General features: G+C 35.2%; 1 protein-coding gene across 1 annotated transcript in view; it reads right to left on the bottom strand.

The window, feature by feature from the left end:
• PPP2R5A (protein phosphatase 2 regulatory subunit B'alpha) overlaps window positions 1–25,769 on the bottom strand; it is a 54,384-nt gene that overhangs the window by 18,514 nt on the left and 10,101 nt on the right. The window contains exons 2-3 of the mRNA XM_037015138.2: window positions 8,260–8,456; window positions 5,573–5,674 (exon numbers count right to left, since the gene is read on the bottom strand). Of these exons, the coding sequence (XP_036871033.1) occupies window positions 5,573–5,674; window positions 8,260–8,456 (299 nt within the window). The remainder of the gene's footprint in view (window positions 1–5,572; window positions 5,675–8,259; window positions 8,457–25,769) is intronic.

The raw sequence follows: 25,769 nt of genomic DNA, 5'->3' as shown, positions 1-25,769 counted from the left end.
CCAACTTAAAGATTTCAGATCTCTTACAAAATGTGATGAGGTGTTAACAGTTTTTAAAAAACTATACAGCCACAATTTGGTCTTCTAAGCTGGTAAATTTGGGAATTTATTTATTGCTTTACATCACTGGTTGGAAACGTTAAGCGGCAGGAGCTAGAAAATAAAGATGATGTCTATAAAACATTTAATTAAGGTGACTATTTTGCAGTCCATAAACTTACTGGGAACATATTCTTTCTCCATTGGAGTATTAACCCAGCTTTATTTAATCTCCAGAGTTCCTTTAATACAGGATCAGAGGCCTCCGGATAGAGTAAACTTGATTGTAAGGGGCAGTACATCAATAGCAATAAAAAAAGAAAGCTCAAGTCTTTCTATAAAATTACAGTGAAAAAAAATTAAATTGAAACCAGCATACCTTATCCACACTTGGGAAATAATGAACCAAATTATGTAAGTACAGGGCTTAGGAAGAAGTGTCTGTATCCCAGTGAATAAACTAGGACTAGCAGGACTTCACCTTAAAAAGTACCAAGCATCTTAAAAATAATAGTAAATGTTTACTTGTGACCACAAATCAGAATTAAAAGTAATGTTTAGTTCAACTTGCCTCCATTGCACCTCAATCTATCTTTCAAAGAGAAAGGCAAATACACTTAGATTTTTATTATTGTAACCTAACAGTTCTAGGAGGCAGGAGTATAGTCCAAAATATGCCTCAACTTATAAGCTATCAAACAACCTAGTGGTCTGGCACCCTAAAAATAAAAAGGAGGGTTATATCCCAAAGTAAAAATAGTCATTCAATAAACACTCAGATAACTAGTTAGGCCACCTATAGAAGGGAAAACAACAAAAGATTGCTACACTAAATGTACAGACCTCACAACATACAAAAAACATGACCAGATCTGGGCCCTCTCATTCACCATAGAATAACAAAATTTTACTACTTTGAGTTCAATAATACTCTAAGGCTAACAACAGTTTTGGGATCTGAGCAAATATTGTTTTGTTTGATGCATCTTTGCCCAACTATGCAAAAGGTGTGATGCTTACCTGGTCTAATTATTTTCTAAATTTTAATGTTAAATATGAATAAGGGACATAACAAGAAAAAACAGAAGTTGATATCAATTAAATTTTTATTTATAAATAATTTTCGAATTTATTATACAGATAATTTGCTTGGGTGCAGATACAAATGCAAAAAGATGTAAAAATTATCACTGAGCTCTGAAGAGTTAACAGTCTCGTGATGGCCACACACTTTCACTGGCACAATTTGTCCAACCCTGGGATACTGTGATACTGTGACATATGAAATACATATTTGGTCTTCATCCCTGGTTCCTGGCACAGAGCTCCTAAACCCTTGGATTTTTCTGAGTGATAAGGGGTGAGAAGAGCATCCTTTGTTATTCATAATAAGCTGCTTTCAACCATACCTGAGTGTATGCTAATGAGGTGACTCTAGGAGGATAAAGCTTGGTTATCAGAGGAACCAACCATGTGATTAGAGGTTGGTACTTTCAGCCCTACCTCCCCATTCTTCAGGGAGGAAAGGGGCTGGAAACCGAGTTCAGTCACCAAGAGCCAATGATTTAATTTATTGTGCCTACCTTGTGGGACCACCAGAAAAATCCTAAAAAAAGGGGTTTGTAGAACTGGGTTGGTGTACTAAGGATAAAAGTGGACTATTATAGTGAAAAAGCACTATTCACTATTACCTAGAAAAATCAACACTTAAGTAAAGTTCAGTAAAGCAACTGGCCATTCAAGGAAAAATATCCTTTGGGCATCCAGGCAAAAAGACTAGTTTTTTAAATATAGGGAATGAAATCAGACTGAAAGAAGACAGTGGAATAACTTAATTTAAAGTACTTAAGAAGATGAACCCAGGATTTTATTATCAAATCAAGTTGATCTTTAAAAATAACAGCTACAGACAAACTGCTTTTAAAGTGCAAAGAATTCAGGGAATAATCTTCCCATGAACCCTTCTACTAAAGAATGAGATTCCCCAATTACCAAGAAATGATTAGAGAAACTTTGACATAGAATTGATAGTAAATATTAAATATATTACTTGTAGAACTAGTAACAAGTGATGGGCAGAAGGGTGACAGAATAATATGCAACTAGTTCATATTCACAACTATTAAAAACAGGGAGATGGGGGAGGGGATAGAGAAGAGTATATGTAAAGTAGAAGCAGCTTTGAATTGCCATATAGGTAGTTACTGTAAGAGTAAAAAGATTAGTTTATATTATATGCTAGGGAAGAAGAAAGTGGGGCAAGAAGAGACTACTTGCTAATTTCAGGATTGTTCATTCTAAACAACAAAGCAGCTACAAAAGAGAACAAGAGTAACGTACAAAGGTATCAGTATGAAGGGAACTATAAGAACAAGAATATACTTTCAAAATTCCAAAAATAGTATCTTTTAGGAAAAAGAGCAAACAAAACAACATAGTTTAAAAACTTGTGGTAGGTTTGTGCATATGATATCCCATTCAATCCTTAAATAACCCTGTTATATCCAGTTTTATAAAGATAGATGCAGAGAAATTAAGCAGCTTAACCAAAGTTGTATAGGTAGAAAAATATCAAAACTGGAATTTGAGGTCTGCCACCAGAATCATTTCCATTTTACCATGTTTTGTGATGATAATGACTCTCTTGTTAGAATCTGTATATATAAACTTTTGTTCCATTTAACTAAGGTACATTTGTACCTGTATAATTTTACCTTTAAAATTAACTTATGAGGCTAAAAAAGAAAGTGATGGCTAGTTGAAACATTATTAGTTATTTGGAATATCTGATTTATTGGTGTTATAATAAAGCTAAAGAAGTTTGAATTAAATCTCAAAAGAATTTGTATCTATTTTAGGGCCACAGGCTCTATCTAGGGAAGGCAGTAGAGCTTTCAACAATTAAGAGAAGGACTATGGAGTAATACTTGAGTTGTAAACCTGATTCTGTCACTCACTGTTTGAATAATTTCATCTTAAAAGAGATCATCTAAGCTTATCTGAACAATATCTGTACTTTGGAGTGTTACCATAAGAACTAAATGAGATGATGCATACAAAGCTGTTGCCACTATCTCTGGAACATGGTTAAGTGCTCAGTAAATAGCAGCTATTGTTACTGTTACTAATAATCAGCTAAACATGATCAACAGTCCTATAAATGAACACCACTGGTCAAATGTAGGCAAATACATTAAATTCTCTAGAAAAACACTTTGTGGTGTTCGCCTGTAGATTTTAGGTCATTAATGTTATCTTTAAAATTTAAGCCATTGTATTTGAAGCATTAGGCAAGAGTCGCTTGAACCTGGTGACTTTTACTTTCTCCCTCAGAACCTTGCTTATTTTAAAAATAAGAAAATACCTGTAAGCTGAAGGTGTCATTTGAATATTCTCAGAGTATTTTTACTATACATTCTGGGGAACAAAAATAAAACATAATGTGTATAGTAAAAAATCAATGATCATAAAGACTAGATATGTAAGAACACATGAAAAAGAAACACTAAACACATGTGAGTATAATCTTTTATAGCTACAATGTAATCTTTTTTAACAGTTTTCATAACAGAACATAAGCAGTAGAACATTGTCTTCCCTGAATTCTATCAAAAGAGTTCTAGTTCCTGAAGTATCGAGTGAGGCAGTACCAGTGTGATTCCACTGAGTGAGCCCTACACGATACTACATTAAAGCCACGTGGTTGAGGGGACACTTGAAGGAAGCAATTCGAGCTAGACAGAATTAGTTAGGGAAGGTTTAATGGAAGAACTGGTCCTGCCTATATAAATAAGTTTTTATTACCAATTTTCCAGTGATTCTGACAGGTGAATTGTCACACAATGGCCCCAAGGGCAGGAAGACTGTCCCTCCCTCAGTCTCAACTAAAAAGATGTGCCCCAGAGATGAACTTCTAGAATGGTGGAGTGAGGACTTCAGTATCCTTGCTGTCTCACAAAAACCAATTTGAGCTGGCAGAAGAAAGAATAAGAGAGTGTGAATATAGGCCAACAGAGATTATCAAGTTTGAGGTTCAGACAGAAAAAAGAATGAACAGAAAATGAACAGAACTTCAGAGACCTGTAGGACACCATCTATCATAGCAACACACACAAAATGGAGGTCTCAGTATGAAAGGAAAGAGGCAGAAAAAATATTTGAAGAAATAATAGCTAAAAAAACTTCAATTTGATTAAAAACATTAATTTACCCAATGAACTCTTAACTAGAACTTAATGAACTCCAAGTAGAATAATGCCAAAGAGATCCACATCTAGACACATAACCAAAATGACAAAAGCTAAAGACAAAATATTCAAAGCAGTGAGAGAAAAATAACTTGTCACATACATAAGATCCTAAATAAGACTAACAACTGATTTGTCACCAGACCAGTGAGATGACATCTTCAAAGTGTTGAAGGATACAGGGACAGGGGAATGAGAAGTGACTGCTAATGATAAGGGAGTTTTCATTTGGGGTGATGAAAAAGTTCTGGAGCTAAATAGTGGTGATCGTTACACAGCACTGTGAATGTACTTAATGAACGGTACCCTTAAAATGTTTTAAATGGTAAATGTTAAGTGCATTATCACAACTAAAGTGAAAAAACAGTATTTTGGGAAAAGAAAACAGTATCAAGAAAACATATTAGGGGAACCCTCCTACACTGCTAGTGGGAATATAAACTAGTTGTACCATTGTGGAAAGCAATATGGAGGTTCCTCAAAAAACTAAAAATAGAAATACCATTTGACCTGGAAATTCCATTCCTAGGAATTTACCCAGAGAAAACAACTTCTCAGATTCAAACAGATATATGCACCCCTATGTTTATCACAGTACTATTTACAATAGCCAAGATATGGAAGCAACCTAAGTGTCCATCAGTAGACGAATGGATAAAGAAGAGGTGGTACATACACACAATGGAATACTATTCAGCCATAAGAAAAAAACAAATCGTACCATTTGCAACAACATGGATGGAGCTAGAGGGTATTATGCGCAGTGATATAAGTCAGGCAGAGAAAGACAAATACCAAATGATTTCCCTCATTTGTGGAGTATAACAACGAAGCAAAACTGAAGGAACAAAATAGCAGCAGACTCACAGACTCCAAGAGGGGGCTAGTGGTTACCAAAGGGGAGGGGTGAGGGAGGGTCGGTAGGGAGGGAGGGAGAAGGGGATTGTGGGGTATCATGATTTGTGCACATGGTGTGTGTGGGGTGACGGGAAAGATAGTGTAGCTCAAAGAAGACAAATAGGGACTCTGTGGAATCTTACTACCCTGATGGACAGTGACTGCAATGGGGTATGGGGGAGGACTCTATAAAAGGGTGAATGTAATAATCACATTGTTTTTCTTGTGAAACCTTCATAAGAGTGTATATCAATGATACCTTAATAATAAAAAAAACATATTAAAAGTCAAATACTTTAAATAGACACTCAGATCTAAAAGAGAGAACCATGATTTCAGGACAATGTCACAAATGTAAAAATTACCAATACATATATTATGTTCCATACTTGTATGTGGGGCCAAGAAGCCTCAAGCGTGGGTTCATCCTCTTCTGGATCAAAATCTGGATTATCACTTGGAGGAAGTGTACGGAAGATGTTAGCACTGATCTGTAAAGAAAAATAAATTTAGACTTATGTTCCTTGTGTAACTGAATTCAACAATGCAAAATGGAATATTTTTAAGATAACTTTAAGAAAAAGTTAAGTTGTGGCTCTAAGCTTAGTTTAAAACCTGTAAACCTTTTCAAGATATGAAGAAGACAGGCATTTGTTTCTCTTTTCTTTAACCTGTACCTATGACTTCTTCAGATGCCAAGCTACTGAAGATTACAGATTACTTCTGGGTTCCTCTTAATGACCAGCTGTTCTTTCCAAGTTTGCTTAAAAAAAAAAAAGAGGGGAGGGAATTTTGAGGGGAAAGCATAAAGCTCCTAACTATACCTATCCCTAACTTGATTCCTTTCATCTTTCCACAGCTCCCCCATATTCTAACCCAGCCATACACCTACCTTATACACACTGAAAGAGTTGGGTAAAATACCTTCATTCTTACACATACTACACAAAGGAAGAGGAGGGAAGTGGTAGAATGCCTTCACTGCCATTACAGATGTAGTTTATAGTGCCCCATGATGATTTAATTTACTGTAATTCATCTGCTCTGAGCCTTTTCAAAAAAAAAGTATCAATCTCTCTGAAATCAGGATGTGTTTTGAGATTCCTCATTTTAGATTTAATGAGATACAGTATGTATCATTTTATCGTTCACAGTCTGTCTCAGTACCAAGGTAAACTACATATCCTTTTTCTCTGGCAGAGGATAAACTGTGGTCCTAACTCACAATTCTTTGAAGAATGCCAAACAGATGGATAAACCAAATAGTTTAGCAAACATTTAAGGCCATACTATTGAGGGATTTGTCATTTGAGATAAACTCTTTTGAATAAAGGATGAGATGGAGTGTCTGGTGGTGCAAGCAAATTTCCAACTATTCTTATGAAGTGTCATCTGTGGTAGGCCAAATACTAACAGTCAATCACTATAATAATAAGATTCATAAAGTAATAACCTAGAATTTAATCTGCTAGAACTCAAAGCTAGTACATGAGGGCACAAACTATAAATAGTTTGGTGGATATCAATTTCACAAAGAGTGGCAGAAAGTCATATATAGAACCTGAAAGGGAAATATATCTCATAAGAGGGCATAATTTGACTTTGAGATCATACTTAACATTAGTAGTAAAAGAAAAAGTTAACCTTGCAGCCAGCAATAAAATTAACTGCATATAATAAATCAAAAAAGACCTTAAAGGACTAAGTGTGTAAACTGGCTTTGCTCTTATCTAGGAATTAGATTAAGAAGTTGGAAGTTTAAAAAATAAAAATAAAAAGACAAAACACACACAACTTTTTACTTGTGAAAAGAAATTAAATCCTAGAATTTATTTTGTATTTGTATATAGCAAATACAGAACATTTTATCTGAGTACTTTCACTAAGTTACCAACTTTATAGATATAAAAATAAAGTATTTTTCCCATGATTTCCAAAATTCCTGAATACAAACCATTTGAAATCAATCAAGTATAAATACTTGTTTCCCCCTAAACAATTCTTAATGATAAACACAAAAAACAGAAGTCTATCAGTATTCAATATTTATATTCTTAAACTATCACTTACTTTTTATTGTCTATGGGAGTTTAGGAAGCCAATTTCGTTTTGATTAATGTTCTCTGTATAGCTTATCTTTCAAAATTTTTAAGGCTTTTATTTTCATTAAAACAAAAAAACAAAAAGCCCAATTAATTCCCTGTCAGTCTTTTTTAACAGGTCTTTCGGAACAATGTGTTGAAGAAAACAACTAAGTATGTTAGAACCAAATTTAATTTTCCAACACATTTTGTTTTCCCCAGAAATATATTTTGGACAAGGGGAATGAAATGATGGGAACTATAGGTTACACTTGTACACCCTGGTAACATTTAAGCTTAAATTATAGACTCTCTAATTATTCCAGCTGAATTTTTTGTATTTGTTAGTATGCACCAAAATGCAAAAAAAAATTCACAAATCCTAAACAAATTTCTACTGTTAGATGGAGAATCATGTTGAATTATTAATAAATAATATCTTAATCTTATCTGATTTCAATGATAGTGGCGGATATTTTTCACTGATACTTCAAGCATTTACAACTTTTTAAAGGCCCTGAGTTTCAATTAAAATTCAAGTGTTACAGAATAAACAAATATAGTATTAAAATGTCCTAAATAAAAATTTTTTAGACCTGACTCTCTTACCCACCACTCAAATGTGGATAGCCCCATAATTGTTCATTTGTCTTTACTCCTTTAAATGTTTTGTCTCTATGACTGTTAGCCTCAGGACATTAATTATCTTCCACTTTGTATCATCTTGATTACACATCTTTCTCTAAGATCTAGATCTGCACTGTCCATTATGGTAGCCACCAGCCACTGTGGCTACTGAATTCCCAAACTGAGATACTCCATGATAGCATCGCTGGAACGGTGGATAATCTTTCAGATGAACTACTTTAAACACATTCTTTTGAGTATATCAATTATTGTATGTTTATTAAAAACCAGTCTCATTCATTCATAATTACACCTCAGATCTTTCTTGAATTTATATAAATCTGAGGAATGTAAGTCTAGAGGCTTACCATTTTTACTATATCAGAATACGCTGATTCAACAATTACACCACGATTAGTTGAAACATACTCAACCAGTTCATTCAGTGTTGCTCTTTTAATTTCTTTGCTCTTCAAGTCTGAAACAGAGTCCATGAAATCAAACAGTACACAACACTGCTGCAGCTTCTGACAGAAAAGCTCCTGTTGTTCATTTGAAGTAGCATCTGTAAATAAAAACAGAGAAAAACTTAGAAACAATCTACTTGGAAGTTTCTTTTGTGTACTTACTAATTCTGTAGAAGCTATTCATATACATAAAAACCTCTAAAAAAAATCCAGTGAGAAACTTCCTCTTTAAACCCATCGTTCACGCAGGAAAATACTGGGTTGTTCCCCTCTCTCACTATTCATCACCAATCATTAAATGTTACTGATCCTATTTCTTTAACACATCTGGAATCTACCCTTTTTTCTTTTTGTCATTCTCACTGCCATTTTAATGAACCTTCTCATTTATCACCTACACTATAGCAATGATAACTGCTCTTCTGGCCTGGTTCTATAACTACTGCAACTCCTGATTTAGCCTCTAAACTACCAGAAAAGCTAAAACCTTACTACAATGAGAATCAATCTTATCATACTCAATACTTTTCAAAGATCCTCCAAAACTTACAAAATGAAGTTCAAACTCCTCAAGATTGTATACAAAATGCAGATGCCTACTGGTCTCAAGAGTCATCTCTCAACACATTCCAGCATGCACCTCCACTTTGGTTGAACCATATCCCTGTAATTTTCTGAAGATTTTGGATTGTTTCCTTTGGAATGCCCATCCCAAACTCCCACATTGGGATCTTCAGTGTAAGCCCATTCCCCTCCCTTTCAGAAGCTTTCTCTATGGCACTGAAGCTAAATAGGGTGGTTGATCCATTTTTGCCCAAATGTATCTTAGGTACTTATTTCTACTGTACTGCTTCTTTTGTTGGGCTATATGGGAATTATATTTTAGAAGTACAACGCTCCTAGACTATGAGGACAGGAGTCTCAAAGACAGGAAACAAGGTTACTTTTATTTCTTTTTCCCTCTCTCTCTCCATCCTCTTCTTATATCTAACACAGTGCCTGCCACAAAATAGGCATTGAATAGGTTCATTTCATTTTACCTTCTACTTATTATAAAAATATGGGTACATTTTATTGATTTGATTCTAACAAATGTATTAAATCCTTTTTTCCAAAAAATTCAAAATATAACAAAACTTCAATTCTGAAATACTTCAAATCCATAAAAAGGATCTTTAATTGGCTCAACTGCTTAAGTCTCTTGAACTACTAAGCTTTCAAAAATCCTATACTTCCGAGAGGATTAAAGATGGCTGCGTGAGAGGAGAGACAGAGGCTTCCTCCTAAAACTGGATACAATTAGAAAATTTAATTGGCGCAACTAATCCTGAGAGAGCAACAGGAAAGAGGATTCAGACTTCACACACCTGGAGAAAAGAGCAGACCTCATGGAACAGGGTAATGTACCAGAGCTGTGGCTCCGTGGGACCCGAGCCGCTCTCCCACCCCAGCTCACCGGCGGGAGGAAGAGAAACGGAGCAGGGAGGGAGTGGAAGGCCTGGGACTGCTGAATACCTAGCTCCGGGGATCTGTGCTGGGAGCACAAACCTACATTTCATGGTGCTTTCATGAGACTCGCATGACTACTGGGTTGGAAAGTTAATACAGGCAGAGTTCCTGGGGAGACTGGGATTCCGGCCACTTGTGGAAAGCAGGGATCCATATCCTGCTGCTCTGGGACAAAAACTTAAACCTGTGTGCCCGGCCCACTGGCTCAGGCAGTGGAGACAGGCACAGCAGCCGGGAGGTGGGGAACAGCTCTTTCCTCCCCCCAGGCACCAGTACCGCTCCCCTGCGACCCCCGACATTGCTTCAGGGGCTCAGCAGCTCCAGAATAGAGCTTCTGGACACTAGAGGGCGCCATATACAAACATGAAACGCCAAAGGAACCTTGTCCAGAGTAAAATTATTCATACAACTCCCAAGAAAGATTTAAATGAAATGGCCCTCATGACTCTTCCTGAAAGGGAGTTCAAAATAAAAATCATCATCAACATTCTAATGGAGACATGGAAAGACATCTAAGAACTCAGGAATGAATTCAGGTTGGAGATCCAATCGCTGAAGAGCAAGATGGAGGGTACTAAAAGCAGGGTGGATACAGTGGAGACAATAAATGAAACAGAAACTAGAGAAGAGGAATACAAAGAAGCTGAGGCACAAGAGAGAAAAAAGGATCTCTAAGAATGAAAGAATATTGAGAGAACTGTGTGACCAATCCAAGCAGAACAATATTTGCATTATAGGGATACCAGAAGAAGAAGAAAGAGAGAAAGGGATAGAAAGTGTCTTTGAGGAGGTAGTTGCTGAAAACTTCCCCAATCTGGGTAAGGACATAGTCTCTCAGGCCATGGATCCCCCTACACAAGGGACCCAAGGAAGACAACACCAAGACACATAGTAATTAAAATGGGAAAGATCAAGGATAAGGACAGACTGCTAAAAGCAGCCAGAGAGAGAAATAAGATCACATACAAAGGAAAACCCATCAGGCTAACATCAGACTTCTCAGCAGAAACCTTACAGGCCAGAAGGGAGTGGCATGATGTATTTAATGCCATGAAGCAGAAGGGACTGGAACCAAGATTACTTTATCCGGCAAGATTATCATTTAAATTTGAAGGAGGGATAAGCAAAAGCTGAGAGAATTTACCTCCCACAAACCATCTCTACAGTCTATTTTGGAGGGACTGCTATAGATAGAAGTGTTCCTAAGGTTGAATAACTGTCACCAGAGGTAATAAAACCACAGTAAAGAAGGTAGAACACTAATTATGAAGCAAATGCAAAATTAAATTAACTATCCTCAAAGTCAATCAAGGGATAGACAAAAAGTACAGAATTTGATACCTAATATATAAAGAATGAAGGAGGAAGAAAAAGGAGGAGAAATAGAAAAGAACCTTTAGATTGTGTTTGTAACAGCATACTAAGTGAGTTAAGTTAGACTCTTAGATAGTAAGGAAAGTAACCTGGAACCTTTGGTAACCACGAATCTAAAGCCTGAAATGGCAATAAGTACATACCTATTGATAATCACCCTAAATGTAAATGCACTGAATGCACCAATCAAAAGACATAGAGTCACTGAATGGATAAAAAAACAAGACCCATCTATATGCTGCTTACAAGAGACTCACCTCAAACCCAAAGACATGCACAGACTAAAAGTCAAGGGATGGAAAAAGATATTTCATGCAAACAATAGGGAGAAAAAAGCAGGTGTTGCAGTACTAGTATCAGACAAAATAGACTTCAAAACAAAGAAAGTAACAAGAGATAAAGAAGGACATTACATAATGATAAAGGGCTCAGTCCAACAAGAGGATATGACCATTATAAATATATATGCACCCAATACAGGAGTACCAGCATATGTGAAACAAATACTAACAGAACTAAAGGAGGAAATAGAATGCAACGCATTCATCTTAGGAGACTTCAACACACCATTCACTCCAAAGGACAGATCCACCAGACAAAAAATAAGTAAGGACACAGAGGCACTGAACAACACACTAGAACAGATGGATCTAATAGACATCTATAGAACTCTACATCCAAAAGCAACAGGATACACATTCTTCTCAAGTGCACATGGAACATTCTCCAGAATAGACCACATTCTAGGCCACAAAAAGCGCCTCATTAAATTCAAAAAGATTGAAATCCTACCAACCAACTTTTCAGACCACAAAGGTATAAAACTAGAAATAAATTGTGCAAAGAAAGCAAAAAGGCTCACAAACACATGGAGGCTTAACAACACGCTCCTAAGTAGTCAATGGATCAACGAACAAATTAAAATAGAGATCAAGGAATATACAGAAATAAATAACAACAACACAAAGCCCCAACTTCTGTGGGACGCAGTGAAAGCAGTCTTAAGAGGAAAGTATATAGCAATCCAGGCATATTTAAAGAAGGAAGAACAAACCCAAATGAATAGTCTAACATCACAATTATCAAAATTGGAAAAAGAAGAACAAATGAGGCCTAAAGTCAGCAGAAGGAGGGACATAATAAAGATCAGAGAAGAAATAAATAAAATTGAGAAGAATAAAACAATAGAAAAAATCAATGAAACCAAGAGCTGGTTCTTTGAGAAAATAAACAAAATAGATAAGCCTCTAGCCAGACTTATTAAGAGAAAAAGAGAATCAACACACATAAACAGAATCAGAAATGAGAAAGGACACATCACGACGGACCCAACAGAAATACAAAGAATTATTAGAGACTACTATTAAAACCTATATGCTAAGAAGCTGGAAAACCTAGAAGAAATGGACAACTTACTAGAAAAATACAACCTTCCAAGACTGACCAAGGAAGAAACACAAAATCTAAACAAACCAATTACCAGCAAAGAAATTGAAGTGGTAATCAAAAAACTACCCAAGAACAAAACCCCCAGGCCAGATGGATTTACCTCAGAATTTTATCAGACATACAGAGAAAATATAATTCCCATTCTCCTTAAAGTTTTCCAAAAAATAGAAGAGGAGAGAATACTTCCAAACTTATTCTATGAAGCCAACATCACCCTAATACCAAAACCAGGCAAAGACCCCACCAAAAAAGAAAATTACAGACCAATATCCCTGATGAATGTAGATGCAAAAATACTCAACAAAATATTAGCAAACCAAATTCAAAAATACATCAAAAGGATCATACACCATCCCAGGGATGCAAGGATGGTACAACATCTGAAAATCCATCAACATCATCCACCACATCAACAAAAAGAAGGACAAAAACCACATGATCATCTCCATAGATGCTGAAAAAGCATTTGACAAAACTCAACATCCATTCATGATAAAAACTCTCAACAAAATAGTATAGAGGGCAGGTACTTCAACACAATAAAGGCCATATATGATAAACCCACAGCCAACATCATACTTGACAGCAATAAGCTGAAAGCTTTTCCTCTGAGATCGGGAACAAGACAGGGATGGCCACTCTTCCCACTGTTATTCAACATAGTACTGGAGGTCCTAGCCATGGCAATTAGACAAAACAAAGAAATACAAGGAATCCAAATTGGTAAAGAAGAAGTCAAACTGTCACTATTTACAGATGACATGATATTGTACATAAAAAACCCTAAAGACTCCACTCCAAAATTACTAGAACTGAGTATCGGAATACAGCAGAGTTGCAGGATACAAAATTAACACACAGAAATCTGTGGCTTTCCTATACACTAACAATGAACTAACAGAAAGAGAAATCAGGAAAACAATTCCATTCACAATTGCATCAAAAAGAATAAAATACTTAGGAATAAACCTTACCAAGGAAGTGAAAGACCTATACCCTGAAAACTATAAGACACTCTTAAGAGAAATTAAAGAGGACACTAATAAATGGAAACTCATCCCATGCTCTTGGCTAGGAAGAATTAATATTGTCAAAATGGCCATCCTGCCCAAAGCAATATACAGATTTGATGCAATCCCTATCAAATTACCAACAACATTCTTCAATAAACTGGAACAAATAGTTCAAAAATTCATATGGAAACACCAAAGACCCCGAATAGCCACAGCAATCCTGAGAAGGAAGAATAAAGTTGGGGGGATCTCACTACCCAACTTCAAGCTCTACTACAAAGCCACAGTAATCAAGACAGTTTGGTACTGGCACAAGAACAGAGCCACAGACCGGTGGAACAGAATAGAGACCCCAGATATTAACCCTAACATTTATGGTCAATTAATATATGATAAAGGAGCCATGGAATACAATGGGGAAATCACAGTCTCTTCAACAGATGGTGCTGGCAAAACTGGACAGCTACATGTAAGAGAATGAAACTGGATCACTGTCTAACCTTATACACAAAAGTAAATTCGAAATGGATCAAAGACCTGAATGTAAGTATGAAATCATAAAACTCTTAGAAAAAAACATAGGCAAAAATCTCTTGGACATAAACATGAGCGACTTCTTCATGAACATATCTCCCCAGGCAAGGAAAACAAAAGCAAAAATGAACAAGTGGGACTATATCAAGCTGAAAAGCTTCTGTGCAGCAAAGGACACCATCAATAGAACAAAAAGGTACCCTACAGTATGGGAGAATATATTCATAAATGACAGATCCGATAAAGGGTTGACATCCAAAATATATAAAGAGCTCATGCACCTCAACAAACAAAAAGCAAATAATCCAATTAAAAAATGGGCAGAGGAGCTGAACAGACAGTTCTCCAAAGAAGAAATTCAGATGGCCAACAGACACATGAAAAGATGCTCCACATCGCTTGTCATCAGAGAAATGCAAATTAAAACCACAATGAGATATCACCTCACACCTGTAAGGATCGCCACCATCCAAAAGACAAACAACAACAAATGTTGGCGAGGTTGCGGAGAAAGGGGAACCCTCCTACATTGCTGGTGCGAATGGAAATTAGTTCAACCGTTGTGGAAAGCAGTATGGAGGTTCCTCAAAATGCTCAAAATAGAAATATTATTAGACCCAGGAATGCCACTTCTAGGAATTTACCCTAAGAATGCAGCACTCCAGTTTGAAAAAGACAGGTGCACCCCTATGTTTATCTCAGCACTATTTATAATAGCCAAGAAATGGAAGCAACCTAAGTGTCCATCACTAGATGAATGGATAAAGAAGATGTGGTACATATACACAATGGAATATTACTCAGCCATAAGAAAAAAACAGATCCTACCATTTTCAACAACATGGATGGAGCTAGAGGGTCTTATGCTCAGTGAAATAAGCCAGGTGGAGAAAGACAAGTACCAAATGATTTCCCTCATATGTGGAGTATAAGAACAAAGAAAAACTGAAGGAACAAACAGCAGCAGAATCACAGAACCCAAGAATGGACTAACAGTTACCAAAGGGAAAGGGACTGGGGGGCCTTACGATTCACATGTATAACGTGGGGGGTGCATAGGGAGGGATGTGCTACACAGAGAAGACAAGTAGTGAGTCTACAGCATCTTACTATGCTGATGGACAGTGACTGTAATGGGGTTTGTGGGGGGGGACTTGGTGAAGGGGGGATGTCTAGTGACCATAATGTTCTTCAAGTAATTGTAGATTAATGATAATAAAAAAAATCCTATACTTCAATACTGATATTTAGTTCATAATATACAAATGTATCCTCTATTCAAAAAGAGTGCCTTCTCTATATAAACATAACAGGTAGAAATCTTTATAAAGATGATAACCAAGGATGCCTCTGCTTTTTAAATTCTCTGGGACAGGAAACAAAATTACTTTGCAACTACATTCAAGTTGCTGTCCTTGAAAAGCTGTTTTAGATAAGGTACTGCTAAAATGTATCAGGTCAGATATTCTAAACCAGCTCACACAAAGTCAAAACACAGAGCAAATCCTTGACTGGTCAATCTCACTCAATGACAATTTAAAACAATTCTTACAATAAAACAAATGTCCGTATATTGTAAAGAATGGCAAAATTCATGTGCCTTTTTAAGTAAAATTATGAAGATTAAAAAAAAAACTGAATTTGTTACAGCCCACTTCAGACTATCCCAGTAGAAACTTCTCCTAGCTCCACATTTACAAAGAATTTATATAATACTCTCTGTTCCAGAACTCTGTTCTGGTTATCTGACTGGTATAATGGCTCTCTGCTACACGAAGGCTGAGGTTATAATCCTAAGATTGGCACCAGAGTCCATGTAATATTAAGAGTACATGACATTTTTGATTATCATCTCTATAAAGGTTTTGATTCAGGATTACCTTTAATGGAACTCTTCTGAAGTAGATACATTTTTATGTATCCTTAAAAAAAAAGACCATTAAATTTGCAGCTGTCTTTACCCCAGAATTAAATCTCATTCTGTTGGGTGAGAATGAAGCTGTATCAGGCATACATAACCTTACCAGTCATACATTTACTATCCTTGTTCATACTGAAGTGACCTGAAGTCATTCTAGGCAGAATATGCTCATTCTCTGAGAAGTCAGCTATAGCTTGAACGGCCTTTTTCTTAAATCCTCTGGGAGTTGTCCCCTAAAGTTAAAATGGTGATATACATTTAATTATGATATCTGCTTAATATTGGTATTTGGTTGATTTCAATTAATAAATAGATTTCTTAACACAGATCTTAGTTTAAATAGCTAGAAGATGGACACCTCTGCTTTTTTGTAAGCTTCCTAATTATAGGTTATACACATTTACATTAGGTATATGTTATACACTAGAGAAGGGGTGATTATTTGAGCTGTAAGAATCCTTCTCGATTCACATTGCACAGGAAATCTCCATAGTTCTCTCACTCAGTAATATCTTTAACTATGTATAATACTATTTATCTTCTTCATTATATAACTATACTATATTTCTACTTACATACAACTAAATTCCATTCTAACGATGGTTTGGGGAAACAGATGCCGTATCTTTAGAAGCTAACAGTTCTAAACAGCTTTAAGATACTTTTAAACTGCTTTTTCTTATGCTAAAAGCAATACACGCTCATATAATACCCCATTTCAATATGTGGTAACCTTACATAGCCAGTCTATTCTCTCCTTCCTCCCCCTACCACCTCCTCACCTCCTCAGAGTGAAACCACTCCTCTTCCTATACTCCAAGGGCTGTGTATCTGTTCACTCTTCTCCACGTGAAATACCAGATTTCCTCCCTGCTAAGTTACCAAATCCTACTCACTCTTTAAGAATAAACTTAAATCTCACATTCGCCACATAATTTCCCTTAGGTAGATTAGGTACAGTGACCCCCATCCCTTCTCGAAACATCTGTGGTAATCACAATCTCATCACCACAGTTGACTATGCATTAACTTTAGGCTTTTATTTAACAAATGTTTAATACCCACCAAAAGTTTCCAGGTTCCTCAAAGGTAAGGATCACTCACTGAGCAGGTTTCCTTTTTATTTCTTTTACATCTGGCATAGTGTATACAAGGGTCAACAAATATGTATTTGATGTTTGAAAAAACTCTAAGTTTGAGAAAGATTATGTACTGAATAACAGGCTATAGGACAAGGAAAAGTTCAGATTGGTGCTGGATATCAAAAGTGGCATAAATAGTGAATTATTACATCATGTCTATTCTTGGGAGTTTATGACAATGACCATTTTTATCAATAACCTACCTTGATGATAGATTTAAATGGATTAAATGTGATAATGATCATGATGATGACTGCATGTATTTCAAAGTGGAATACAAATTTTTCTCTTACACCATAGACTAGTAGCCTATGACTATACAAAACCTAGAGGACACAAAGTGATTGTTAGGATTGGCAAATAGTAGATTCAGGGGCATTTTAAATATAAAAAATGAAGTTATTTTTTTCCTGAACACCTAACTCTTGAGTCTTCTCTAGAAAGAAAGAAATGTTTTTCATAGCTTCTCCATTCAATAATCTATTTCTCAGCCTAAAGATGTATTTGAACTTGTTTTTTCTCCTTCAGAATTATATCCTGGCATTATCTAACTCATGGGTGGGATAGGTCATATCTGATCTTCACAAACCTTAGAAATATTCAGAAAGCAGTTAACAGTTCAACTTCTTTGGCTCTGAGTTAAAATAGAAGTTTCCAAAAAATCTTTTCCTACCTAATCCTTCTTGTAGGTACATATTCTATTGAGCAGCGGGTTGTACTACAGAACAAAATATGGTAACACTGCTAACATTAGTGATTCCTTCATGCCAAATACAGTTCTAAATGCTGTATATGTGCTAATTTATTTAACTTTCAAAACAATCCTTTGAGGTTAGTTCTGAAAATTACAGATGATCTCCTGTCCTAAGAGATTAGAAGCAGGTTAGGAAGGCAAGATACAAAACATTTTTAAAAAATGCTATCAGGTAATAAACAGATGTAGAATGTATTGATTGTTGTTAGCCACTTATATATGGCCTATTCTCTACATAGCCTGGAATAAAAAAGAATTTGAGAGTGCTTACAAGATTAAATACAAACAGAACAATTCAAAATAAAGTCAGAATTAAGTAAATATAGGAAAGTTATAGATATTACCGGTTATCTGACTGGTATATTTAAGCACTTTTCTTGTACTGGGTTTCTTGGTAGCTAAGGTAAAACAGCTATGTTAGAGTAGCCCCTACTGTACAAGAGTAAATAAGAGAGGAAGCTACTGTCATCTACTGCTGGTCAGTTTACTGCTAGGTTCAAGACATGCCACTTTTTATATAGGTCAAAAACATTTTATAATGGTTATCCTAGTATGAAAAGATGGTGATCACGGTTTTCATCATTTAAAAACTATAAACTATTTTGCACTTGTAGGTGTTTAGTATGTCTCAACTCTTAGGCACCTTTCTGAAACATCAGTTACACTGAACTTCCTCATAAGAAAGAAAAAGCAGAAAATACAGTTTAATAGATTGAGAAAAAGACCAGACTATGTTCTGGATATATTTAATAAATATGAACAACAAATAATTTGTGAGAAAAAGAATGCATTATGATTGTTTGTTAAATATAAAAAGCACTGACAATATCTACACTGACCACTTTATACTTCAGCTTCTCCACTGCAAGAATTCTTGCGAATATCTGTCACACTCAATGATGTTTTAGTCTGGCAATGTCTTACACCTAGGCAGTAATGTCATACACTGTTTTTACTTGGCTATTTTTAGTAAACTAATGTTGATTATTAATTTGCCATTTGCAATGTAGATAATGTCCATTCTGATTCTTATGGGTGACAGTTTCTTCCCCTGGGGTTCCCCTGCATTATTAGCTGATGTTTTCTGTAAGAATTTCACTTGAGGTTTAAAAATAAAATTACCTCTGGAAAAATTAAAGTTTAGGGAAAATTCAGAAAGCTTATAGTACTAGATCATAGAGCAACTGGAATGGTAGATGCTGACAATGTAATTGTTTTGCATCATGCCCAGAGTACAACGGTATTTGCGCAGTTGCCTTGAAATTAATTACCACAGGAGATCTAAAATTTTTGTTGTAGTAGTTTAAACGAGGTCTCCTTGATATGATGACATAATCGTCTATTTCAAAAGGATATTAATTTCTTGCAAAATGTGTAAATGAATCAGGAGCAAATAAAGGATGAATATTTAAGATCCTAGTGACTGCCATTTAAATGCAAAGAAAAGCCTACACATAAATCTATTAATACTCTTTCAATATTTACATGCGAGCAATTGAGAATACCAATTACTATCAGAGCATATCATATTCACCAATTTTAAATACCTTACATCTTTATGTTGCCTCAAGGAAACTTGATTACAACTTTAGAATATTATGTAATGACCTGAAATACCAATTTACATCCTTCAATAGTAACAACAGAGCTAAGGATTTATTACAAGGTGTTCTAGAAAAAACTACTATATTACCAAAATAAAACTCTCTGCATGAAAATTATGAAAGATACAAAAATAACTGCACAATCAGAATTGTCTAAAAAGCAGCCTGCTTTGCCTTGTAAAATACGTAGTTTAAATTGGACTGGAAAATGAGTTTTTAACATGTATCTTAGCTGTCTTACATTTTATTATGACTGAAATTTGATCTCACTAAAAAATCCTCCCTATTGTAGAAATCCCTGAATGATCTTAGCAGAGGGAAAATCAAGGCAACTCCAGGAAAGTGAGGCGTTTCATCTTTGTAAAATTATTATAATACAAGCTTCTAAAACTCACAAGTCTTGCTAGGTTTTCCCTACTTATCACTAAATTCTTAAGTCTTTTTTTCATTATCCAATTTGAAGATGTACCTGGTGAAATAAGTGGGATTAAGACATGAGCTGAAAACAGGGGATTATATAAATGTGTATGTGCTAAACAGTCTACTACCCCACTCCAAGACAGTCAAGCATTCAAGTTCCAGACTGTGCCTTCCCTCAAAATTGGAAGATTCCTCACTAAATACTCCCAAGGATTCATACATTCTAGCTTTTAACTAGTTCCCAGCCCTATTACTCTAAGCAAAAGCAGACAGTCATGAACCCCATCAAACTTCTAAAGTGAATTTTTATTCATATGTACATATTAACAGAAAATAAAGAATCGCCAGATATTCAAGGAAAAGCCTGTTAACATGAAAGAAAACTAAACAAACAGAAAAAAATGACCCAAAACAAAGCAATTATTTGGCATATCAATGTGAAATTTCAGATGCCCAGGAGAGAAGACTAAAAGCTTCAGATTAAAAAAAATGTCACTCACCAAGTTCCAAATGATTTCCCTCATCTGTGGAGTATAAGAACAAAGAAAAACTGAAGGAACAAAACAGCAGCAGAATCACAGAACCCAAGAATGGACTAACGGTTACCAAAGGGAAAGGGACTGGGGAGGATGGGTGGGAAGGGAGGGATAAGGGTGGGGAAAAAGAAAAGGAGTATTACGATTAGCATGTATAATGTGGGGGGGGGGGCACGGGGAGGGATGTGCAACACAGAGAAGACAAGTAGTGATTTTACAGCATCTTACTACGCTGATGGACAGTGACTGTAATGGGGTTTGTGGGGGGGACTTGGTGAAGGGGGGAGCCTAGTAAACATAATGTTCTTCACGTAATTGTAGATTAATGATACCAAAAAAAAATGTCACTCACAAAAGAACCAGATGAAATATCCATTAGATTTCTTATCTGGCAGGAGGGATGCTACAAGATAATAGGACTATGCCATTAGAATTCTAATGCCAATCTTGAATTCTCTATGTAGCCAACCATCAATAAAGTATAAAGTTCAGTAAGAGCAGTTTCAGACATGCAAATACTTGGAAAATTTAGCACTCTCACAACCTTTCTTAGGAAGTTACCTGAGGACATGATGTAGCACTAAGGAACTAGAGAAAGGAACAGAACCATGCATAGGGGAAATAAATCTAAGAAAACAATAAAGGACTGAAAAGCTAGTGGGCCGTTTAGAGGAGGGGAAAAAGGCCCCATGGATCTCCAGCAGAGAATCAATAGGACATCTTATTACATGGAGATCTGGAGGAACAACTGAGAGTATGTTAAACATACAAGAAAAGAGAAAGAGACACAATTAGAAACTCCAGGAAATACTTTAACTATTTAAGAAATACTATAGCTACTATTATAAATACTATTAAAGCATATTTCTGTTAAGTGGCTCACCTTGTTCACTGTCTTTCAACTTGTACAATTAATGTACAATTTACAGAAAACTTAATTATGGTTATAGAAAATGTTACCAATCTTAAAAATGTAATATAAGCATTACTAAAATTGAGGGTGAAAGGAGAGAAGAAACTGAGGGCACTACTTCTCCAAGTTCATTTCCCATTATCCCTGCTTTTATGTTACATTCATACTGATACTGAAAGTTCTCTGAATGGCCTGTTTGCACATGCACTGGCTGGAATGCACTCTCCCATCATTATTCTTCATGCTCTTCAGAAGCAAGTAAGACAGTGCCTATCCCAAGACTAATCAAACAGAAAAACCTTAGCCAAAAGATTTCAAGTCTACCAGGACCATTAAACACGACTATATCCCCTGTTGTGACAGAGAGATTCAGGACATTTTAACCAAATGCCATTATTTACAAAACTTTTCTTGTTCTAATTCAATGCTTATCAAGTATAGTTTAAAATTTGTCCACAAATTCTTTGACACCCCTCTCTTCAAAAGATAAGTTTATTTCTCCTCCTGTGAATGTGGGCTGCACTCAGTGACTTGCTTCCAGGGAACATTGTGGTTTAAAGATCAAATGCCACTAACCAATAATCATATAAACTTCATTCCACCACAAATGCATACACAACACATGCCTAGAATACACTTCTTTTATCTTTATGCTGCTTATACTAATTTATAATACTCTATTAATTAGACTGATAGGAATTTTTATAGAACATGGAAATGAAAACTCAAAAATCACATCAAATGAGAAAGAGGTAATAATCTATCAATATGGCTATGTAGGGTTTGGTTTTAAGAACAGTTCACTGAGTAAAAAATAGAATTCAGTAGTGTAAGATAACTTGCAGTTTTCCCTTGGAATGTAGTTTTGCTGGTACTACCTCAAATGCATCTTACCAGAAAATCTAGTCTATATTCACTTTTCTCAAGACCTCAAGTAGCAAGCAGAAAAATTTGAAATTTTAATGCATTTATTATCAGAAAACCTTCCTCTTCTTGTCCATTTTCATGAAAGTCAATATGAGAAAATAAACTTACTAAGGATAAACCAAGTTATTTCACGTTGTTCATTGTTAATCCTCTATTTTACATCTAAGAATAAAGAGTTTGAAATACCAGGCATCATAATCTGTAACAGAAATAACAGTTTTATAGGTACAATTTTCCTTAAAGGGAAAAGGTTTCGTATTTCCAATTGCTGCTGCTCATGTATTTGAAATCTAAAGTAGGACCTCATATAGGATTCACGCTACAAAGTACAGAACAAGCACTGTATCATAGCAACCCAGCAATACCACTATAGTGGCACGCTGAGGATACAATCCAAGATTCTAATTTAAGAAATTGGCACGGTATATAGGACATGTAGCTGTTTTTGGCAATATCCCTAGAACATTAATAACTAAGAATCTAAAACCAGCTTTTATTTGAAACTTTAGAGGATCAAGCTATTATAAAGTAACAATGGAAATGTTTATTAATAAATGATTCACAGCACTGTAACTAAATATGACTTAGTTAAGGATCTATGATTTAGTCAAAATTGAAAATGGTTGGAAGTGTTATAGATATCACATTTTAGGAAATCTGAGTACATGCATCCTACCAGTTTCATAATGAACTCCAGCATACAAATGTATATGGTTTTAAGAAAACCCTAGAATATTTAAAACTTCCAAAAATGTAAATTATTTCCAGGCTTTACTCAATTCCTATTCAAATGTGAATACATGCACAATGATTGCACTATAGAAGGGTTAAAAAATACTGTTCCGTTTTTATTTCAGAAACATTTACTATGTTATCTTTTATATTCAAAAACCACTTCTGATAAAGTAGAAAAGAACAAGGGGGAAGACACACTAGTGGGGCATGTAATAGAATATGGATCCCTTGGAATGGAGAACTTTGGGTTTTAGGAAGCAGACTACTGAAAAACAAAGTCTCTTAGAAGAACAAGTGGAATATTTGTGTCATCTGTTTAATTCAATTTGAATATAAAACCTGCTGCTTATTACATAAAACAGGTTTTTAGAAGCATCTTCATTTCTCATTTGGGACTTTTGGAGAACGAATAGTATTAAACAAATCTTGTAAGATGGAATGTAGGGCTATAACTGTTTTCAGTTTTGATGGCTAAAATGAGGTTCCATCTTGCAGCTAGTCCTACCTATAACTCTTAAGAAACACCTGCTACTGCGCTAAGGAAAAGGACTGACTACTTTAACAAGGCTGTTCAAGTCTCTAGAGCAGGGCCTAAGGTGTACAAACACCCTATACTTTCCTCCACCATCAGACCACAGATGGACTTCAGGGTGGTGATGGGGGAGCAGGAAGGGAGAAATCCAAGAGCCTTGAAATTATACACAAAATGTTATATATGATATTTTCTGAGAAGGTGATACATTCTTGTCATCGGATTTTCTGGGAGATACATGTATAAGTGTGCCCTAAAATCAAATACCAGTACTCTAACAAATTATTTCCTCTCCTTTTAATATAAGGAATTTTTATAATTAAGGTTTAAAGTGATTTGATTCAGTATTTCCAGAAATAAACAACTTTATTCACATTCTAAACTGCTTTTAATTTTTCTTTGGGAAATATGCTACTAATAACATTCTACTGAAGTAAAAACAATGGGTTCCAGAACAGCATACATTTTATGATCCCACTAATGGGAAAAATAGGCAGATGCTCAAAATTTTAGAAGTTTTCTCTTTTGATTTGTTTTTAACAGTGAGTCTGTAAGGTTTTACAAAAATAATAAAGCCATTATAAAAGAAATAGGATAGTTAAGAATATGACAGTTCTCATTGCATAGTCTTTAAATGAGTTTATTTTAGAAAACCACAAAAACTGAGACTCACTCATGACTCACAGCAAGTGCTGTACCTAAAATAGTCATTCCTATTCCACAGAAGGTACTTTTCTAGATCTTACAAAAAAAACAAAAAAACAAAACACAGTTCCCAAAATATCAAAGTATGTTAGGTGTAAGGTCATCCAGGTGGTCCAAATTAAGAATAGACTATCAAAATATATGAACTACCAAAATCAGTGCCTGGGTATCTGGTAGCTAGATAAAAGCTGGGTTATTTTTATTTAAGTTTCCTACATGAATGAGAAATTTCCTATGAAGGAAATATAACTGAAAATTACAGGCACCTTAAAAGCGTTTCATTGTTACATTTGCTACTTTAGTATTTCCACTTTGGATTTAAATTTAGGCTGGTTCATTCACTGGAAGCACAAATATATGTGGAAAACTACTTAAGGAGATGACATATTGTCTAATTTCAGTTTTTCTTGACATTTTAGCAGAATAAAATCAGCAAAGTGACAGATGAATTAGTCCAGTTGACTTTTATATCCAAGTCTCAGTTATCTTGCCCCAATTAATTTTTCTCCCTGGAACTGGAAAATAAGGATCAGAAAGACAATGGTATGCTAATGTAGCCGTAGTTTTTAAAAAAAAGTTTCAAGAACACTGTGTACATAACTTGTGTACAGGGGACTGAAATATACTGAGCATTCCCAACAGAGAGGCAAAAATAAGTACAGTCTAATCAGTTCTTAATATTCCACAATTCCTCAAAATAGCTAATTACAGGTTACAACTTTAAGTGAGGAGTGACTCCAAATTATAAATCTAGCTCTGATATAAATGTGTGAAGTGATTAAATGACCACTTCATCTTGTCTCACAGTACTCATTCATAAAAAAAAAATTCTCCATTAAAAATTTTACATTACTTAAAAAAGAGAGGAACAGTGCTAAAAGGAAAACCAAAAATTAATGAAGCATTTTATATCACAAGAATTTAAGAAATAAAGATCCCCTGCTTGCCTACTTGCCCACGACCTAAAAATCAGCATCTGGGGAAGCATTTCCATTGCAAATATTTCTCCTTAGAAAATCAGGTTAACTTTACTTCAGTGCAGGCAATATACATCTTCAGTTTAATATGATAAAAGAATCATTAACCAATTGAGAAGATATTGAGCTATAACTGACTTACACAAAAATATAACCAATCTGTTTCAGTTTCTTCATCAATAAAATGCTAAGTTTGGGACTGTATATAAACATTACTTATTTATAAGTCATTATAAAATTGTGAATTACTGCATGACACAAAATGCTGTTTTTCCTTAAATCAATTAATAGCTTTTGCTTCATTATTTCGTTCAATAAATACTAAAACCAATAACTGACTACCTAAATGCTGTGGAAGAAAATATG

The sequence above is a fragment of the Manis javanica genome, chromosome 11 (assembly GCF_040802235.1).
Source record: "Manis javanica isolate MJ-LG chromosome 11, MJ_LKY, whole genome shotgun sequence".
Taxonomy (NCBI): Eukaryota; Metazoa; Chordata; class Mammalia; order Pholidota; family Manidae; genus Manis; species Manis javanica.
The sequence above is the reverse complement of the archived record's forward strand: the minus strand, read 5'-3'. Positions and strand labels throughout refer to the sequence as shown.